This window comes from Branchiostoma belcheri, unplaced genomic scaffold (genome assembly GCF_001625305.1).
Source record: "Branchiostoma belcheri isolate BF01 breed outbred unplaced genomic scaffold, Haploidv18h27 scaffold116, whole genome shotgun sequence".
Classification (NCBI taxonomy): Eukaryota; Metazoa; Chordata; class Leptocardii; order Amphioxiformes; family Branchiostomatidae; genus Branchiostoma; species Branchiostoma belcheri.
Genome location: NW_017802558.1, coordinates 351456 through 371238, shown reverse-complemented (window position 1 = coordinate 371238; position 19783 = coordinate 351456). Strand labels below are relative to the sequence as shown.

General features: G+C 42.5%; 1 protein-coding gene across 1 annotated transcript in view; it reads right to left on the bottom strand.

Moving 5' to 3' along the window:
- Positions 1 to 19783, bottom strand: part of LOC109462411 — a 32157-nt gene extending 12374 nt beyond the window's left edge. Inside the window, exons 1-14 of the mRNA XM_019758957.1 lie at positions 19673 to 19783; positions 18296 to 18621; positions 15858 to 16869; positions 15316 to 15412; positions 14936 to 15127; positions 14434 to 14546; positions 13791 to 13971; positions 12953 to 13390; positions 12364 to 12531; positions 11794 to 11915; positions 11020 to 11130; positions 10342 to 10439; positions 9933 to 10124; positions 3751 to 3884 (exon numbers count right to left, since the gene is read on the bottom strand). Coding sequence (XP_019614516.1) covers positions 3751 to 3884; positions 9933 to 10124; positions 10342 to 10439; positions 11020 to 11130; positions 11794 to 11915; positions 12364 to 12531; positions 12953 to 13390; positions 13791 to 13971; positions 14434 to 14546; positions 14936 to 15127; positions 15316 to 15412; positions 15858 to 16869; positions 18296 to 18621; positions 19673 to 19677 — 3189 coding nt within the window. The 5' untranslated portion in view covers positions 19678 to 19783. The remainder of the gene's footprint in view (positions 1 to 3750; positions 3885 to 9932; positions 10125 to 10341; positions 10440 to 11019; positions 11131 to 11793; positions 11916 to 12363; positions 12532 to 12952; positions 13391 to 13790; positions 13972 to 14433; positions 14547 to 14935; positions 15128 to 15315; positions 15413 to 15857; positions 16870 to 18295; positions 18622 to 19672) is intronic.

The window sequence follows — 19783 nt, the reverse complement described above, 5'->3', positions numbered from 1 at the left end:
CGTGACAAATCGAACAGATCGTGCCAACGTTAAAGGCATTTCCCTAACGCTAAAGCAAAAAAAAAGTTCAGTGCCATATATATATGTATACTTTTTTGTTTATTATACTATACTTCAAAAATGAAGGAAAAAAAGGTTATCATTAAAGTTGTTAGAAATATTTTCCAGAGCGACATGTTCTGCCCAGAATGTAATGTTTTACCAGGTATCCAGCTGTAACGTTAACTCGATCCTTGTCATGGGCTTGTTTGTACGTATACTACAAAACCGATTTTGTAAAGCAAAAAAAGAAAAAGAAAATAATAAATTGATAAATATTAAAAAAAAAACGCATCATTTCCCAGGTCGAAATGGTACAGTATTGTCACCCACTGAGAAGTTACTTAATCATTAACCAGGCATATTCAGTACCTCTCTTTTTTAACTCCATGCAGTACCCAAAGGCGCATACCAAAAGTTTCGACCTATACTACATTAGTTCTAGAACACGAGTCGTTTGTCTCTGCTTTCAGCATACATGTTGTACTTCATGTCTTATACAGCTGCTAATCAATTCTATGTTACAAACGTTTACAAAACTATGTTTGTTGTTAGAAATGAAAACTTTCCAAATACATTAACCAAGACAGGTGAATAAAGTTTTGAGGTTCTGAGAGGACACTTCAACCGTTCATTCCTTGAATTCTTTTCGTTCTTTCTATCCTCCTTTCTTTCCTGCTTAATGCAGGCTGGGAGGTCTGTGTTGGTACCCACAGTGAGTACCACCTCCGTACGGAGTCAAAGATTTGGGAGCACGCAGACACGCCGTAGCACTTTAAGTGCCTGTAAAACTCTCTCTGCGTGCGGGCGGATTCACCCACCGTACGAGCTAGTACGCGCGTGCCCTGTACGTACCGGTACGCACCGTACGTAAGCAGCTCGTGTAAGTACGGCCTGCATACGGTAAAGTGGCAATCGCTCAGAGATCGTACGTTGTAAGTTCGTACAACTCACCAACCACTTGCGCAACGAACGATGCACGCAACCGCTCACGGCCAGACGTGGCGTGCAGACCACATACTTACACCTTGCGCAACCGTGAGAGTGACGTGCGGTGACGTACTGCTCAAGCCAGTCCTTCCCTGCAGACGTGGCCTCCCCCCCTCAATAAAACGTACGAACAAAAAGCACGCGCACGGCGGGTTGTGACCGAGGCTTAAGTTTGGAGAACACATATTAAACAAGACTCAAACTACAAGTTAATGAATTGCAAACATCGTTCGAAAGCAAAAGAGGAACATGTCCTTTTACTTTCGAAAACAGTTGGCGGTCCAGCAGTTATAGGGACTGAGTCTGTAACACCTTGGACGCTTTTTCTATGACTTAACTTTTCTTCAACTACACGCTTTATAGCTAGACTTAATGTATCTACAAAGAAAAACCAGATGGGCTTGAATAAAGTTTTCTAACATGTGGCCCCATCGTCTTCTTCGAGGGTAAGAGTGCCAGCGTGTATGGTTCACTTGAGCTCTGTGTCTCTCCTATTTCCTAAACAAACAAAAATCAGCCTACATCCCACGCAAGTGAATGTTTAGAATGCAATGGAGTAAAAATGAAAATGTACTGGGCATAAAGGAAATGTCAAATGGCCCTTTTGAGTTTCCAGGTATGAAATAAAAAGTTTGTTTCACATTTACGTTTTCTATCGCGGTGTCCTCTTCCTCTCCTTCCTTTCCAGTCTGCCCAGTCAGGCATCGGAGAAGCCCCGCCTTGGTCTTCGCCATGCTGTCTGCACTGCTGGCGTCCAACCTACGGCGAAAATCATCACTTTTGTCAAGATACAAAAGATTAGACTAGAAAAAATACAGGGGCTTTCGTATGGTCTACTATTATATATAAATGGTTTGTTGGTCAAAAATAACCCGTGCAATCGCAGCCTTTTGTAGCGCTGAATTGATGCAGGGTTTACAATCACATAATACACATGATACATATAACATAGTTGTTCCACACATTTTTGTGGAACTGTCGCAAGGGTCTGTGCGGCTGCCATTTGGCGCCACAAAGTGACCTCAATACGACTTTCCCCAACCAAAGTTAGGTCCCCATTCACACCTGGGTGAAGTGAGGAAAGTTGCGTAAAGTGCCGGCGCCTTTCCCAAGGGCACAACGTTGGGGCGGGGTACAACTCGGGATCGAAGCCGGGTCTCGCCGTTTCATAGTCGAGCGCTCTACCACTACGCCACCCGACGCCACACTACAGCGAACAAAACTAAATCCTACGTACAGAAAATGCATGTGCATGTGCATGTGTATGCGGCAACTTGACGACGTACGGAATACATGTCAGCGGCAAATTTTACTATTCTCAGGCCGATCGGAAATAGGCCAAGGACGTAACGTATTACAGGGTGTGCTTCTGTATAAAACTAAGCGATACAAAATCGCGTGTTCTGGTTATAATTTGTTCAGTCGACCTCTAACTGTATAAAACATACCAACTTGTGGCGTTTCTAGAATTATAACACGGGTACGTAGATAAAGACAAGGTCATATAAGCTTGTTCAGTCATTTTTTCTCTTATATAACAAGGGAAAAGTATGATCTGATATTTGCCCAATGCCCCATAACTATAAAGCTACATACATCTACAAGAAAACGTTTCAAGTATAATGTCCTTGACTGATATACATAATGATACATGTAGATGCAAAAGGCAGTCTTCGTGCAAAAGCGTATGTTGTGTCCTTCACGGAAAGCGTATATTGTAATATTCACTAACATCAGCAATTGACAAATATGAATGCAATAGCATTTTCTCCACGTATATGCTACTAAACTTCTATATCTTTTCTTGGGCTGATTCGGTCATTAAGCTGATGCTTTACATCGGTATCAGCAACAAGGCAAAGATATTTGTATATTTGCAAAACTAAGAAGTATCATTATTGCAGATTTAGTACATGTAAGAACGAGGTGCACACAACATTCAATTCACAACGTAGAAAGGCATCAGACATTTCAACGCCATAACAATTCCACTGCCTTTTCGAAAAGTTAGCACATCTTGTCTCAACGCCATATTCTGCAGTTATTTTTTAAATATTCATAGACATGAGGCTCCGTTGATTTTTATTATACGATTGACATCCGCGCGCGCATGAATTTTCGTCCGTTTTCAAAAAAAGTTTTCAACCATACTGTAAATCGTACAAAGCAGTTGCAGCAGAGCAAATATATGCCGTAAATTAAAAAAAATAGGAAAACGATACTAATGTCGTAGAATGCCAATATGAATTCCAAAGAAAAAGAAGAAGATGTGAAAAAAAATGAATAGTGTAGAATATAGAATATATTTAGTCATTTGTTCAACCTTCATGACCACGTAGATTTCATACTGAAGACAAATTTTTGTTTAATGAAGACAAACTTTCGCACGCACGCATCAGTTCTGGGATTCCCAGAGGATGTCATCGATATAATCAAATCAACATGGCGTAACTTTGATGAGGACTACTACTGAACCTGTAAAATAAGTTTCAGCGGTCGTGTGCTCGACCCGGAACCAAGAGGTCCTGACAGGCCACCGACCGATCTTGTACCCTTGGGAAATTTAAGGCACTTAACACGACTTTCTTCACTTAGCTCAAGTGAAAATGAGTATTGTCCTGTCCTGTCCTGTCTTGTATTTGTCCTTTGCGTTTGTGGCGGCATAAAATAAGTTGAAAAAACTTGAGTGTGTCGAAATGTTGGAATAAACAAAAGCCTTACCTCCACAGTATAGCGTCCCCGTGCCGTAGCTTGAACTCCGCCGCCAGCCAGAGCGCCAACTGCGTCTTCCCGGACCCGCAGATTCCCAGCAGAATCGTGAGCGAGGATTCCCGTTCCAGTTTCTCCCTCAGCTGCTCGCAGACTGCCGTGTGTAAGAAGTGAGGAGTCGGCTCGCTCATGTTAGTCGGTCGGGGCGCGATTTCGGGCCGAGCGCTCGTCGCCATTTTGGACTATTAAAGTGCGGTCTAAAGACGTGACCGTTACCTGAAAACGCACGTACGAAAAGTTAGCACAACACTTTGTTTTCTTCTTATTTTTTCACACATATAGTATACATATAATAATCAAAGAATAAAGGGGAAAAGTAGAAAGCCTAGAGGGCTTATATAGAGCCCACCTCCTTCAGAATTAACAAATAATAATCATGAAACTATTGTAATAATTAAAAAGAATTAACAGCAACAAATACATTGCAAAGAAAACTAATGCATATACTTAGATGCTATAACAAAGCACTTGTCCATATGTATCAACATTGGGAAAATAAGATTGTTTGCAAGAAACGACGACATACGTACATGTATGCCCTGCTCAATTTGCTTGGTGGTTATAAATAGTCAAGCGACATTCGGTCGTGCCAGTGGCTACGGTGAATAAGTCTCCACCAGGCTCCTTTGCAGGCTGAATAAATAGTAGCAATCGGCCTAAATATATTTGGCCAGAGAAGTTTGCCGGCCATATATAGGGGATCCAGTTTGCCTGCAAACTGGACCCTCTATGGCCAAGGAGTCTGGTGTAGACTAACGGTGAATACAAGTCATCTCACATACTGCATTATGTCGACAACGTGCAACACCACACAAATCCATGCATCTATATCTCATCTTAATTCATGATATGATTTTATGATGTGTGAAAGCCCAAGGACATCTCGATCTTACAAAGGTCGAAAGGCGATTACGTTAAAAATAATAAAACTTAAATATCAACTAATTAATTCTTTGTTCTCAAACCGAAATAGTGGGGTCGTGTGGCATAGCGGCAGTGTACGCGACTCGGAACTTAGAGTCCCGGGTTCGAGTCCTGACATGCCACCGATCTTGTGCCCTTGGGAAAGGCACTTTACACGGCTTTCCTCACTTAGCTCAGGTGTAAATGAGTATTGTCCTGTCATGTATTTGTCCCCTGTGTTGGTGGCGGCATTAATATAAGTTGAAAAAACTTGAGTGTGCCGTCACCGCGTCTGGTGATTGCATGTTGGAATTAAAAAAAAAACCGAAATCACAAAAAAGCGGCACCCTTTGTCAACTTAATTTGAATCCTTGATTTTAAATGAAGCCAGAATTTTTTGTTTCCAAGAATAGTTTCATCATTTCTGGCTCGTTTTCAAGATTTCACAAACCTAAACAACTGCGTCTGGAAAATTAAAATCAAAACATCTAGTTGAAATAAAATCAAGAGAAAATTGTATTTGTCAGAGGATCTCTGTAGAACTACATACACATATATCACCGAAAAATTTCTATATACATAATATGATGGACAAAAATTATTGGTTTCTAAAGCTGTCCAAAGAAGATTACGGTCTTTATGTCCAAGGCCTTTTTAACATTTCTAACCAGTGATGTGTTACTACACATGGTGTGTTACTACACATGGTATAATACCAACTGAGCTCTGTAACTATTCCAAAGAAATGCAAATTTTCTCTCTCGCAGTTATTTCTGAAATTCATTTCAATTCTAATTCTGTGGACAAGACATTAATCAGAATTCGGTATGCTAAGACGCTTTCTACACTTTTTTTTGTGGATATGCAGTGAACAAAATAGTATATGTTACCATGTACCAAGGACCTTGGTGTTACTGAACGTTGGAAATCGTCAAGCAAGCTCACAATACGTCAAGTAATAATATGCCTGTTGTAACACGTTTAATTAAAAAAAAAAACAGGTTTGAAAGGCACCAAGAATGTAACTATGATCTGTTTAATACAAATGCAGATTGCATGTTTTACCACCGAGCATTATGCAAAGGAAAAATTGTGCACTAGCACATTGTTTTATCATGCTAATCTAGAAAAATAACGTTACAGATCTCGCTAAGATGATAGCAGCTTACAAAACGTATAATCGGTAGTACAACCTGAGCTTAAGATCCAAGCACAATAAGAAATAACACAGCAATATTGCAAAGACTTAAAATTAATTAAAAATTGCACTTACCCAGAGTAAGTCGTCCGAACTTGAATACTGCGTGCACGTTATTTGGTAACTCCGACTTTTTGCAACCACATTTATATAGCAGACCGTGTTTCCCAACACGCAACTGTTTGCAATGACTGTATGACCCTCCGGAAACTACCTTGTCGTCATACATACGACTTGACGGTTTGACTCTCCGGAAACTACCCTGATGTCATACTCGTACCTTTAATGTGTTTGTTTCCAACGTACAATATGACCCGCACCCTCTAGAAAAATGGAATGGCCCCAGAACTAGCACCGCATTCACAGGTCACCGGGTTAACCGACTCGGTTTCCATCGGGCGGTTTGTTTTTGTGACGTAGTGTCGATACAGGTGCACTCTGCGCACGCCTGAGCGTGTGCCAGGTGTCGGTGTCGGTGGGCGTGGTTTTGAAGAGCCCAAGCGCTACTACGTGGTTTCTGTTGCTACATAATCATTCACGAGGGCAAAACAGTATATTTCTGTGTATTACACGCACGTCCTATATTAAGGAGTGGGGCTGTTGCTGTCAGATCTTGTGAATTAATCACTGCAGCAATCGAAGTCTGCATTTTGCCAGACAGTGACCCCATAGGAAACCCCGAGTTGGTATGGCCCCTAGGCACACATGGAAGGGTATATTGTACGCTGTATGCAAAACCTTGGTGAAGACTCATTCTAAGGACAAGGACAGTCGCGTTTCTTCGCTTGACTTGTGTACTTTGCAGTTCCTTTAGTGAGTACTGTATCATTTTTCAGTCCGCGACAGTTTTATGAAAAGTTTCCCCGTGCTAAAACGTGCTAAGCCCGTTTATAATGTACCTGATAGTGTTTTTATTTTGGAATAAACAACGGATTTCCACCGTTCAGATTATATGCCTTACACACTTTACCATACAGACTGGGACCATCTTACTTGTGTGTTTTTGTCGCTTGTTATACTATTATACTGTTTTATATAATAAATCCAAACTTAAGCAACGACAAATTGCCAAAGACATAACGTTACCTATGTCGAATAAAGAGATAGTTGACATAATAATAACTTAATTGCACAACAATTGTACAGGGTACTAGTACATATTGACTACAATTTTATAAGGCTAACCTACCTAATACAAGAGTGGGTGGCTAGTATAGGATAGGCATGAACTTTTACAAGCTTTGGAGGAATTTCTAACATAGTCACCAACTCCCAGGCGTGATTGAGAATATCATTCTGGATCCCATAGGTTGCACACGTTTTCCAAGGTGCAGCGTATTAACTTCTTAGTATTCCAGGTGGCTTACTGCCAGATTCAGACGTTTTTGTGCAAATCGAGATATTTTTATAGAATATTTGTCCCATGTTGGAATACGCCTCCCATGTGTGGGGTGGTTCACCACACTGTGTACAGCCTGATGAGCTGAAATAAGTTTAACAATCGTCAGCATGCTGCAGAATAATTAACTTTACCCTGGTCAAGTTCAGTCAGGCTCCAGTGGTAGAAATGCTTTTTCTCATGCAGTGTCCGGCAATATTCTCTCTCACCAGTCTCACCAGCAATATTGCAGAATGTCAAACGTTTGTTTTGCACTTTGGAAAAACTTTCTGCAAATACACACTTATAAGTCCAGACATAAAACCCATGACATATAAAACAAAATTGCATGTTGTCATTGTTGGCATACATTTTGCATGTAATTAAGATACATGCGAAATTTCCAGAACATTAATAAAATTCAAATTCAAGCCAACACCATTGAACCCCAAACCTTAATTTTTACAGTTTGCAAAATGGCAGGTTGGTTTTCTTCTGCAATATTGAAAATAACTCAGTAAAATGCAGCCTATAGGTGGTTAACGTTATTTTCTAACACTGGGCTCCTATTATTTTGGCCTAAAAAAGGTAAGACATTTGTGAGAGGAGTTAAGCAGAAGTTGAATGAAGATTATCAAGAATACTGTGTCTCAAGTGGCAGTTAAAACGTCTTTGCCTTTAAGTTTTATGAATGTACATTTTTTTCATGAAGCACCTTATAAGAATAGCACTCGCGCTGATCATAGTTATAAGTTTTTTGTCCCTTCATGGTAGGAATAAATTATCTCTCTCTATGTATGGTACAGTATTCAAGATTTTCACTGGTAATATAGTGGACGAAAAATGTCACTAGAAAAAGGTCTTCCGGCAAAAGTGCTTTATTCAAGTATTCAGAAGTACATATGGATTAGATCATGTATTTGACGATTACTTGGTGTGTTGCAAATAATAACAATACAGCACAATGCACACGCAGTTGATAACGTCCCATACCACTGTTTGAAACACGTTAGCAAAAAGCAGAATATTGAGGAGAAAGAAACTTTAATTAGCACAAAAACACACTAGCGCACATATCGTTACCCAACATATAGAATACAATAAAAAAACAAATTATTATTAAAATGTGATTATTACAAGCAAACGTTTGGGGAATAACGTCTCTTGCTAATATCACAATGAATTACCATTAAAAATGTCAGTCACACTTTCTAGATCTACGTGTATTAACACAATATGTATGTAAACTGTTTCACAATTACACAACAAGTGGATAAGTATTTTGGTACACAGCGTAGCTGTATTTACTCCGTTATTATGATGAATGAAAACGATACATTAAATGATTATTATTACAGACGATGTCTACACTCTCAAACACTTATATGCAAAACAGTACTGATACACTTCCCTACGATCACAAAGCATTGACTTAAATTTGAGTAGATCGTAACATTTTCATGTTTGCTGCAATATCTTGAATATGACGATACCATTTTAGTGCTTTATAATATTAGGCGAACAAAATCTAGTCGTCTTCCGACAATAATACATTACGGTACTTGTCACGTTTAACGATAATACGAACTGTTGCATATGAAGCACTTGTAAAAGCATGCCTTATCATAGGCTGTTAAAGTCATGTTTGTTGTCGTTTTCGTAGTTAGTTTCAACTACAATAAGTTGCCGCGTCACACCGCGCCTGTCGGCCGGCGGTCCTCACCAGTATACCCGCTCTTACAACACCCTACGCCGGTATGTTCTGAGTTCGGCGATAAAGATATCGCCCATGTCTTTTCTGCCGATGTTTTTTAGTGACCTCTTGGCCAGGTGAGGCCGGAGGACAGGTCTTAAATGTGTCTCAAATCAAAGTGTCCACAGAATTACTTTCGCCGCAATTTTTTGGCATGAGCCCTTAGGTTTGTTGATCTGTGTTTCTTTGAATGCATGTAAATCGTTGCCTAGCCTGGGTACCAAACCTTAGGGTGGGCTTTTGGGTGATTTTTCTACTCCAGCCTTTACTAAGCACAGGCGAGCTATAACCACGGGCCTATATCCAACTGGTTTATCTTCATCCGCTGGCTTCTCGCGCCGACCAGAGCGAGAAACCGATAAGCGAAGAAAACTAAACCGCCTGCATAAAGCTTCCCCCGGCGCGCGGTGATTGGGGACTGATTTGGCGGCCCGTGACGCTACCAACGCCGCAGAGATAGCGCCGAGCTCACGGGGGTCTGGTTACCAGGTTGCCGGTCTTTTCAAGCGGAATGACGATCGTCAAATTACGTACCCCATGTAATCACCACTTTTTGTACTGATTTGTGTTTTAAAAAGCTCCATACAAATCCTTTTAATATCCATTATCACCTTTAAATAAAAAGATCAAGTAACAACCAAATCATTAGTATATAGTTGTGTGCAAACAAGTTCTGCACAGTAACTTAAAAACATTCATTTGTCACACGAACTCACAACTTAAAACGGAAAAGCTCAACACAAAGATGATTCTGTGCACATGGGCTCAGCGCAGTATTTCATTTCGTCGAGCAAGATTATGTGTCTACTTCAGCTGAGCAATCTGAACTTGTATCTCCTGGGCTTTCTTGATCTGATCCTTCCTGCCTGGCCATTTTCTGTTGTACAACTCCAAGAGCTCGCCGACGTAGCCCTCTGCCTTCTCGAGATCGTCGCCGTGGTTACGCCGTACCAGACCTTCGGCCAGCCCGAAGAGGGCGTCCGACAGGGGGTAGTCTTCCTTGCCCCTCTCGGTCTCGAGGTCGTACGCCTTTTGGAACCAGTCAAGAGCCTCCTCAAGTTTCTTACTGTCGCCGTCGTCAGCAAAAAACCTTCCTATTTGTGGACGATATGATAGAATGAATGAATTTAGTTTTCATTCGAAAAAGAAAAACAGCAAACAGATGAAAATTCGAATGCTCATTGGATTCAATAACATACCATTTAACTTGCAATGACTATTGACGACATGTGGTAGCGGCATTGGTCCAAAACCTATGCATGCTACAGCAGAAGGTATATGTTGGAAAGCAGTATTAAACGTAGTCCCCACCTGCAGTGTTGTAGAAAACTGCCAAACGTTCTGGCCGCTCCACGATCTTTCCATAGGCGTCCTTCTCCACCTGCTTTTCTGCTTGCATGATCATATTCCTACAGGAAAAAAAATTCAGAACGCATGATACGTGACGGTCATTCTGTACCTACATGTATGTTATGTACATTGAAAAGACAGGAAATATATATGCTAGTCACCATCATCTACTAGTCAGCCTGTAACAGCCGGGACTAAGCTAGTACACAGATCTCCCTCCACATTACCGCTATCAATCATTCCTGAGTTATCATAATCAATTCCAGTGTCTCTTACTAAAATGCACTTGGCCACTTGGTACATGAGTACAAATGAAACTACTTATTTTTTGGGGGCTCGAAAACAGTGTCCAGCAAACTTTATAAAAAAACTCGACGGTGGGTGAGCTTCTGATAGAGTCTTGGGAGACGGTTTTTAAATAGCACTGAGGTTTCTACCCTGTTTAAATAAATAAAACAGAAATAAATAAATAAATAAATAAATAGACTTCCATAAATTGTTTTCAGAGTGGCATGTGTGTGTCCAAGATATGTTCTGTGCCCTGCGCAGTTTTGTTTACAAGCTAATAGCTACAGGCTAGCACCCGTGCATTAACTGATAAAAAAGATGTGGCGCCGCTCATGTTGTTGTAATTCCTACCTGCACTCGGTCTGTGCCTGCTCAAAATACGCCAGCTTTTCTTCCTCGGTCTCGGAAAGTTTGATGAGCGCGTTGAAGCACTTCACGAGTTGGCGCTGGCACATCATCAGGCTGTAAAACAAAGATCAAAAAAATTAATATTCAAGTGAGATATGATTCGCTGGAGATATATCAATTATACTTGTGATAGATTAATTTATTGAGGATGTAAGAATACATTAATCTGACGTCCGTGAATAGTGTCATCAGGTTGGTAAGTCACTGAACCAAGAGGTGTAGAGATGTAGATATTTTGCGTTTGGGGACGAATCTATTACAGCGACACTTGTGCTGTACAATGTGAACCAGTCTGCTCTGAGGAAGGTGACAGACGGTCACCAAAACATCGGCTGAATAAACCTCTTGGTTTTGTAAAAAGGACATCTTTATTCAATTATTCTGACCATCAGGCAGCCAGTTATTGTGAGGGTCAATACATAATACTAACTACGCATAAAACAGTTACAGATTCTACATAATGAATTACAGTCACATAATGAAAACAAAATCCACAAATAATACTTAATAAATTACACACTGAGATAATGATCCATTTAGAATACTACTAAAGGGAAAATTCCAGCATAACACTACAGACTGCACTACATACTATTAGGCAAAATGCATGATCAAGTGGCCAATTGGATTTATCCCAGTTTTGGAGTCAGAAACCACATGAGGCCCCGTTTATGAAGATACTGACAATCATCTTCGACTGCGAAAACTTTAGAATACCTGTAGCTGTCTTGGCCGGACTTCTTCAGGACGCCGAATTCGAAGTATTCTCCTCTCCCCTCCACGAACTCCGAGTACCTTTTCGTGGCGTACTTGATATCCCTCCTCAGGTCGTCTGGACTCTGGAAATAAAACGCGCGGACTTGATGAATGGTTGTGAAATAGCAGCACAGTTGAACTGAATGTAAACGTGCAGTAACGTTGTTCGGAATATTAGACAAGTAATTGAAGAAGTCAACTCTAATAGTCGAAACAATATAGGCTCTATCAGGCTTCGGAGTTGGTCCGCGCTAAGAGAGGCAAACTGTACGCGGACCAACTCCCCTAGAATATCGTCTATTTGGCCAATTTCTACTCTTTCTAGCCGCTTCCCTAGCCTCCTTCGCAGACTTGTGGGGAGTGACAGGGAGTTTGCCGCCAATAAAAGACTCCCTCCCTGGCATACTAGCAACTCGCGTCGCTCCCCGAATATAAATACGCCGCAGCCGTACAAGTCTCCGAAGGAGGCTACAGCTTCCCGATGCCTCGCAGAAGCTAAAATCAAGTGTCAATCACGTGCACTTCGCTTACCTTTCCTTCTTCTTCCAGACGCAGGTACAGAAGTGCGTTGGTCTCAGAAAGGTACCTGTGCAGAACTGGTATCCCAGTGTGCTTCTTGATTTGGTCGCACACGTAGTAGGCCAGCTGCATGCTTCTGATGAGACTGTCTTTTCCCGCTGGGTCGTTTGCGTATTTCTCCTGCGTTTGAAGACATTAGATAATATAATGAGATCACCACAAAGACAACTATATATAATTAATTATCTGTTAACGATATACAACAAACAATTATCTGTTGACGATAGCATATGTAAATATTGTACAGAAAATGCAGAGGAGCATAAAATTCTATTAACACCTCCCAATTCGTATTTCTCACAAAACGTCAGGCATGTCATACTAATTTGTACACAGAAAAGAAATCAAACCCAACAATAACTATATTAAAAGTAGCATTACTAGTAATATTTATGGTTATTTTTACTGTTTACTATAATTTTATCATGTCTTTGGAATGAGCCATTGGCATTGGATTGAATTCACAATAAACTTTCTTAAAATGAAGTGGAATAACATTCACACTGCCTGAAATCTGGAGATGGTCAGAATGACTCCACACCTTCATGTAGAAGAAGCAGCGTCCCAGTGAGTAGTTGATGGAGGCGTACAGCTCGGGTAGGTACGCCTCCTTCATGCGCTCCACGTCAATGGCGATGCCGTCCTCCACCATCTTCCTGTACTGCGCCTGTGTCAGCGGCTCCTTGTTCCTGACGGACTCGGCCAGGCCGGCGGGGGCTTTGCCGAGCGCGCGGAACAGAGCCAAGTCCTGGTCTACGATCACCCGGCTCTGGATCATGGTGGTGAAAACCTCGTCGGGGAGCCGCTTGCTCGCCTCGGATAGCTTCCAGTACAGGACTTCGGCTTCCTTGACGCTCTTCTCTTCCACGCTGCCCTGCTCGTCGATGGAGATGTAACCGCGGGTGTGTGCCTGGAGCTTTTCAATCACCTGGTAGTTCACGTCCCGCCAGTCGATTTTGGCGAGGTCCTCAATATGATCCTGTCAGGAAAAAATTAAACCGAAATTCAGCATTTTTTTTACTTGTCTATTATTTGGTTTACTGTTTATTGAAATTTTCCACGAAGTCCGGGAGGACCATACAAACAGGACAACAACATCAGAATATATTCCAAAGTCAACATACTCAACAATATATGAAAATATACAAAGAAACAATAAAATAGTTAAGTATAATCCAAATAGTAGTAAATTAAATAAAGCATGTTATCAATCAAGCAAGATCTTAGTGACTTCAAGATCTTAGTGAATTCTTGGGGCAACTCACACTAATTAGTCCAGGACGATCAAGATTGTAGTGTGTGTTGAATCTGTATGCACGCTCACGTGAAAACAACTAGAACGGTGTTCAAATAAGCTTTCTCTAACATGTCCTGCGTACCTTAGCGGCCCTGAGGTGTTCCTCGGCGTTACCAGGCATCCCACACTGGGTGTTCATGAAGCCGTACACCTCGCTCAGACGGGCCAGGGCCAGGGAGAACCTCCCGTCGTCGTTAACGGCCTTGGCGTACCGCAGGGCCTTTCCAACATGCGGCTGGAGGAGTTCAGCAAGTCTGCCGGATCTGCGAAGTGATTTTTTTTTTAAATTTTCATTTCAAGACTATTCAAAACAAAATGAGTACAATACAGATTACAATATAAACATACAAATCACAAAAGAATAAAACAACACTTTTAGAATAAATGTGACAAAGCAAGTCTGTGCGTTTTTATAATACTTCCAAGGAATATGCTACAATCAGCTTTGGTAGACATCGCCTGTCTGGTTTCCATTACTGCGGTTTCTACATTAGTTTTTAAATTAAAAATGACGTTTTTTTTGCTATGGATATCATTACATTCATATACATTGTGGCATGGATATCAGATAATTTAAAACATTTGTAACATACTAAATATATCCCAAAATTGTCAACGTGAAAGAAATTATGATAAATACAGTTGACAAAACACATGTAAAAAAAGTGCAAAGCATAATCTATGCACCAAAAGATCAAAACATGGATTGGACATCGGTAACGTACTTGGTGTATCGGTTGTCCTTGACGAAGTACTTGAGGAGTATGTCCTGCAGCTTCTTCAGACGTTCTTTCTCCTCTTGCTCGGTGAACGACAGACGCATCACCAGCTGGGTCACCTAGTGGACAAGATAAGAGACAATGGTTTCAGCGATATGATTAAAGCTTAACTAATATTCTATTACAATACTGATCAACCTTTCTTTTGTTTTGAAACTGATCCATACAAAACTCTATATATAAGAGACAGCGCGAATGGAATTCCCATTTTTGTACATATCATATTCATGGTTGTCATTTATGATAATGATCGTTAATAATAAGTGGTTTATTTATGAACATAAGGGAAATTCCAAAACCACATTGCAGTAAATTTATAAACGATTTTGTTAGACTGAATTGCGTGGCCCTAGGGTCAGCCAGATTTAATTCCGTGATCTTAACTGCAACATTTCTCTAGACAACAGCTTTGTACTTTGTACCCCCGTCAAGCCCCACACCATCGCACCTCGTGAACGGAGAGGACGCGGTCGTTGTCGATGCCCTCCACCGTCCCCAGAGACAGGTCCTCCACCTGCATGACGAGATGGTTGAGCGCCACGTTCCTCATGGCGGGGGAGTCCTGCACGTCCTCCTTCAGAACCACGATGGGGATCCTGCTCTTGTCCATGTAGCCGGTCAGCTGGAACATGGACCGTGTCTGCAAGGGGAAGAAGAGAAAAGAGGAGGTCGTGTTACGGTCCTAAATTTTGCGTTAGGAGAAACCTTTACAGCTCTGTCGCACAACGCCAATTTTTTTCTTTCGCTCCGTGGCAGTCCCTTATATAACGTTACATCCGTTGCCAATTCAAATATTTTTTTTTCGTTTTCGTTCGGAAAGTTGCTAACCTGTTGGTCCAGTTTGCTGACTGCCAGACGCAGGGCTGCAAAAAGGTTTCTGCCAGCTTTCTGGTCCTCCGGTCTTTCGTAGAACTGCGACATCCACCTGATAAAGTCAAAATACATTATCTGTCATTTTTATTATTATCACAGGCGGTTCGAATTACTAATATACGAAAGTTCATTTAGAAACAATGTTTAACAGTAGCACTTGAAACAACGACTTAGTACTACTAGTAAGTTACAATAACATGTCAATGATACTTTTTTATTTCAACATTCAAAGAAACCAATACGTAGTGGTAGCATAATTAATAAAATGATCAGACAAAAATATCAAATGGGTAACGTCGGATGTACAGTAACAGAATTAAACAAAATAATGTTAGTGAAGACACCGCTTAGTTTTAGATAAGTATAACTGTGTGATAGCGAGAATTTGAGTGTTGGTTTCAGATGGCAGTAGAGGTGATCCTTTGAGTAACTGATATAGCACTATCAGATAAATTGTTGATATCTAAAATGGAATATTCAGATCCAACAATACTTACTTGTCCGCTTTCTCCTCCAGTTTGGACGCAGTCTCTCTCTTCTCCAGAAGAGTCAGGTAGTTTTCCACGCTCGTTTTGGCGTAGAACAGGTAGCTGCGGGCGGCCGCCAGCCCCAGGGGGAGACCGCTGAACGTCGTCGCCAAACTCCGCAGCTCGTCAGCGGGATGGTCCTGCAGCTTCATCCGCAGAAATTCCACCGCCTCCTCCTTCAAGAAGCCGTTGACGGTGATGTAGGAGTCTTCCGGGATGGAGACGTTTGACGGCTGCTGGAGACGCTTGCGGTGGGTGATGAGCAGGATCTTTGACTCCTTTCTCGGTTTCAACAAGGCGGGCGAGAGGAACAGGCCGTCGTCCAGGTCATCCATGATCAGCAGGACCGGAGTCTTCCGGTTGTCGAGGGCCTTCGCCACGCAGTCGTCCAGCTGGGTGTCATCGGTCGGGACCTTTTCCTTTAGCGCCTGAAGGAGGTTCTGTTTGTCGGTGAGGAAACTCTTCTTGTCGTGGCCGTCTAGCCGCCACACCACGGCTGTCGGATGGCGCTCCACGAAGAGCTGCGCCTGCCACAGGGCGAGTTGGGTCTTCCCCGAGCCGGTGATGCCGGACAGCACGACGACGAACCGCCCGCCTTCCATGGCCAGGTTGACCTGCCTGGCGTCCTCGGAGGTGTAGAAGTGGCTCACCGGCTTGGCGAAGTTCTTGACGGGGTTGTAAACTCTTCCGGGCTCGCCAGCCAGGAGGGCCGCCAGGTCGTCTCGGCGCTGATCTTTCAGAGCCTGGCGGAAGGCGTGGAACGCCGTGGTGCCCTTGGTGGGGAGGATGCGAAGCAGGGTCTGGGCCCGCTCCGGTGGAGACTCTTCCCGCTCGATCACGGTGCGCTCCCGGTCGGTCAGGACGTCAGAGTTGAGGAGGAGCAGGCAGGTCTTCTCCGTGTCGAGGCAGGTGGCGATGTCCCGGCGGTGCTTACGGAGGAGGTCCCACCGAGCAACATCCTCGCGGACATCGGGGGAGCTTCCTTTTCATTCAAAGAAAAAAAAAAAAGACATTACCACTGCAGAATATGAATGGTTAGTGTCATATGACTTATCAGACGCTTCCGATTATGCCTGCTCTGTGTTTAGCCTCCTGTGCAGGCCCCCGAACGGGTGGGAGTTTTGATACTGCGTTTTGTGCAGAAGGTTATACCGCCATGCAGAGAAGGTAATTCCGTGGCGGTATAACCTTCTCTGGTGGTGTAACCTTCTCTACAAAACGCAGTATCAAAACTTTCACCCACATGGAGGCCTGTACATGTACTAGGGGGGCTACTCTGTGTTCATGTCAAACATTTGCCGCAGATTCATACTCCTTCCCGACATGATAATTTCTCTGCGGCGTGAGTCTATCTACTCCCTCCCCTGATCTACGAAAATAGTGCGATGAATAATGAACTAGCCCTGTGTAACGAGTGGCTGGTGTGACCTTCTACCTACCACGTCAACAATAGTTAACTGTAGCGGCTGTTAGCGACTTTACTCATGGGCCATGTACACATAAAAGTGTGGTCCTTGGTAACTTAGGTACCTCGTAGTCAGCCCCATAGCTAGCTCGGGAAATATTTCGCAGACCTTTGTTTCTTACTCGTAGACACAGTCGATATGCTCTTGTGGAACAGATCCGGTTATGTGTCTTGATGTTAACACGTTTACACTATTATACTGCCCACTATACAACCACCAAAGAAAGCTTTAAAGACCTTGCTCGGCAATCTGTATAACCTTGTAGGCAACGTTTTTTATTTACGCAACATAGCTGGAGAAGCTTGTGTCAATTTATTACTGAAGGGTTCACACCACGTGTGTTCTGATATTAACATGCATGTTGTAACTTTGCGATTTATGCCATTTATACCCGACCAAACATTTGAACTGTCTACAAAAATCAGTCAATTTTTATATTGATACATTATAACCTGTCATCCTACCCATTTGGTGTTTTGTTATTTGTAATTTTGTTTTCTTATTATTTCAAGTTTCAAGTTTTTTTAATAATATCAGCCTTGCAGCCAGTTTCACAAGTCAACCAAGCTGAATTACACTGATTTTATACATAGCAAATACAAATACACACTGACGTTACAATACATGTACAGACACGCTGACAAACATGTTACAGAGCCACACATGGGCACTGAAGTGGAGTCCAGAGTCCAAGTTGAAAGTCATTGCGGCAAGGACTCATGGTACAGGCATATTGCCTTTGTAATTTTGTTTTGTTATTTATCATATTTGTCGGTAGTGTGACTAAAATTAGCGATCTGCTGGAGTTGTCCACCCCGTGTATTATTTTTATATTGTTGAATTAAAAAAAAATACATTTATATCTTGCATTTGTGAAAAAACACACTGTAGCTGCAAATCACAGATTCTGTACGTCCATATGAACAGCCTTTTTTCCCTTACCTTGCTGGAACTCCCTTTCCTCTTCCGAGGACGACACGGTAGACTCCAGCTTCTCGGCCACCTCTCTGTACGTCGCCGTCCCGTCCTGTTTCTCCTTCAGGGCCGAGCAGAACTTCTGAAACGCGCCGTCTCCCTTCCTGGGCAGCATGAAGAGCAGCGTCTCCATCTTGTCCTCCTCCGTGGCCTTGTTGTCGATGCGGTCCACATCGTCGATGGTGAGCACGCCCTTCTCGTACAGGTAGCCTTTGATGTAGTGTGTGGAGACCGTCCTCTTCAGGAGACGGTGGTTCATGCGGAGCTTGTTGCGGTCACGCACGTCCATTTTGCTGAGGAAGACAGACATTTTCACGGTCACAAAGACATTGTCAAATGCTCTCCATTTTAGAAGACACAAGGTTAAGAATACGTGGCATTTTTAAGGTTTAGATATACAACTTTTCCACAAGTTTACATACACAACTGTTCAACCAGGAAATCTTGACCAGAGGTAAGAAAACAAATTTAGCACCAATGTTTGAATCATGCCTGCTGTTTCTTTGAATGTAGGCTAAACGTTTACTAAACTAACAAAAACCCGGACGTTCATTCTAAATGGTTTACAGTGGCCCACTACTTGCTTTGAGTAACAAGTATAGCACATCGCAGATACATAGAAAGGATAGCTCTCTGTAGCTCGTGATATAGCAAACGCTGCTGGCTACCTTTCGCGTCGGAAATGTGAGTCGGCAAACGCCATGATGGCGACGGAGGTACACCTACACTGGCAGGTAGGGACAAAGGTCAAACAAAGCTAGGTGTAATTAATAGGCGAGGTCACCAGTAGCCTGGTGTGTCCACGGTCTATCGCGGTTGGGCTGGATTCTCTTCGGGGCTACGGAAGCTCTTCCCCGCCCGACTCAGCTAGGTTTCCCGATAGTTTTTTGCACGACGGGAGTTAAATTAGGGTTTAATCAACACCTGGCGTGCAAAACTACAGGCGTAACACTCCTACACTCGGGCTGTCTGTTGAGCTGGGCGGGGGAAAACTATTAGAGCTCCGAAGACAGCCTGTTACTTCTGCGCAAATGTATGTTAGCTCGAGCTTGCTTTGCTCGTCTTTTTTAACGTTTTTTAAATAGTTTTTCTAGTGGTGTACTTTTCCCTGTAGACCACTAGACAGACGGATAAAATGCAATAAAACTATTGCAAAAAAGCCTGAGCCAAAACCTTACATTTGCTCGGACTAGGTCGCTACTATAGTGGTATATTGGAAAAGCGGTAAATATCAGTAGGCTTTAAAGAAGGAGCGTAAAATAGAGGAAAAAGTGCAGACTCATTTAAATAAGGCTTTGAAGACGAGGGAACACCCACACCAAGCGCTAGCTATGGTATACGTACTACATCGCACGGTCGGTGATTTTCAACGACTTGCAAAGATCGACGGTGCTGTATTTTTCTCAGTACTCGGGATAGTGGCGAGGAAGGTTGTCGAAGGTATAGATCGGCAGG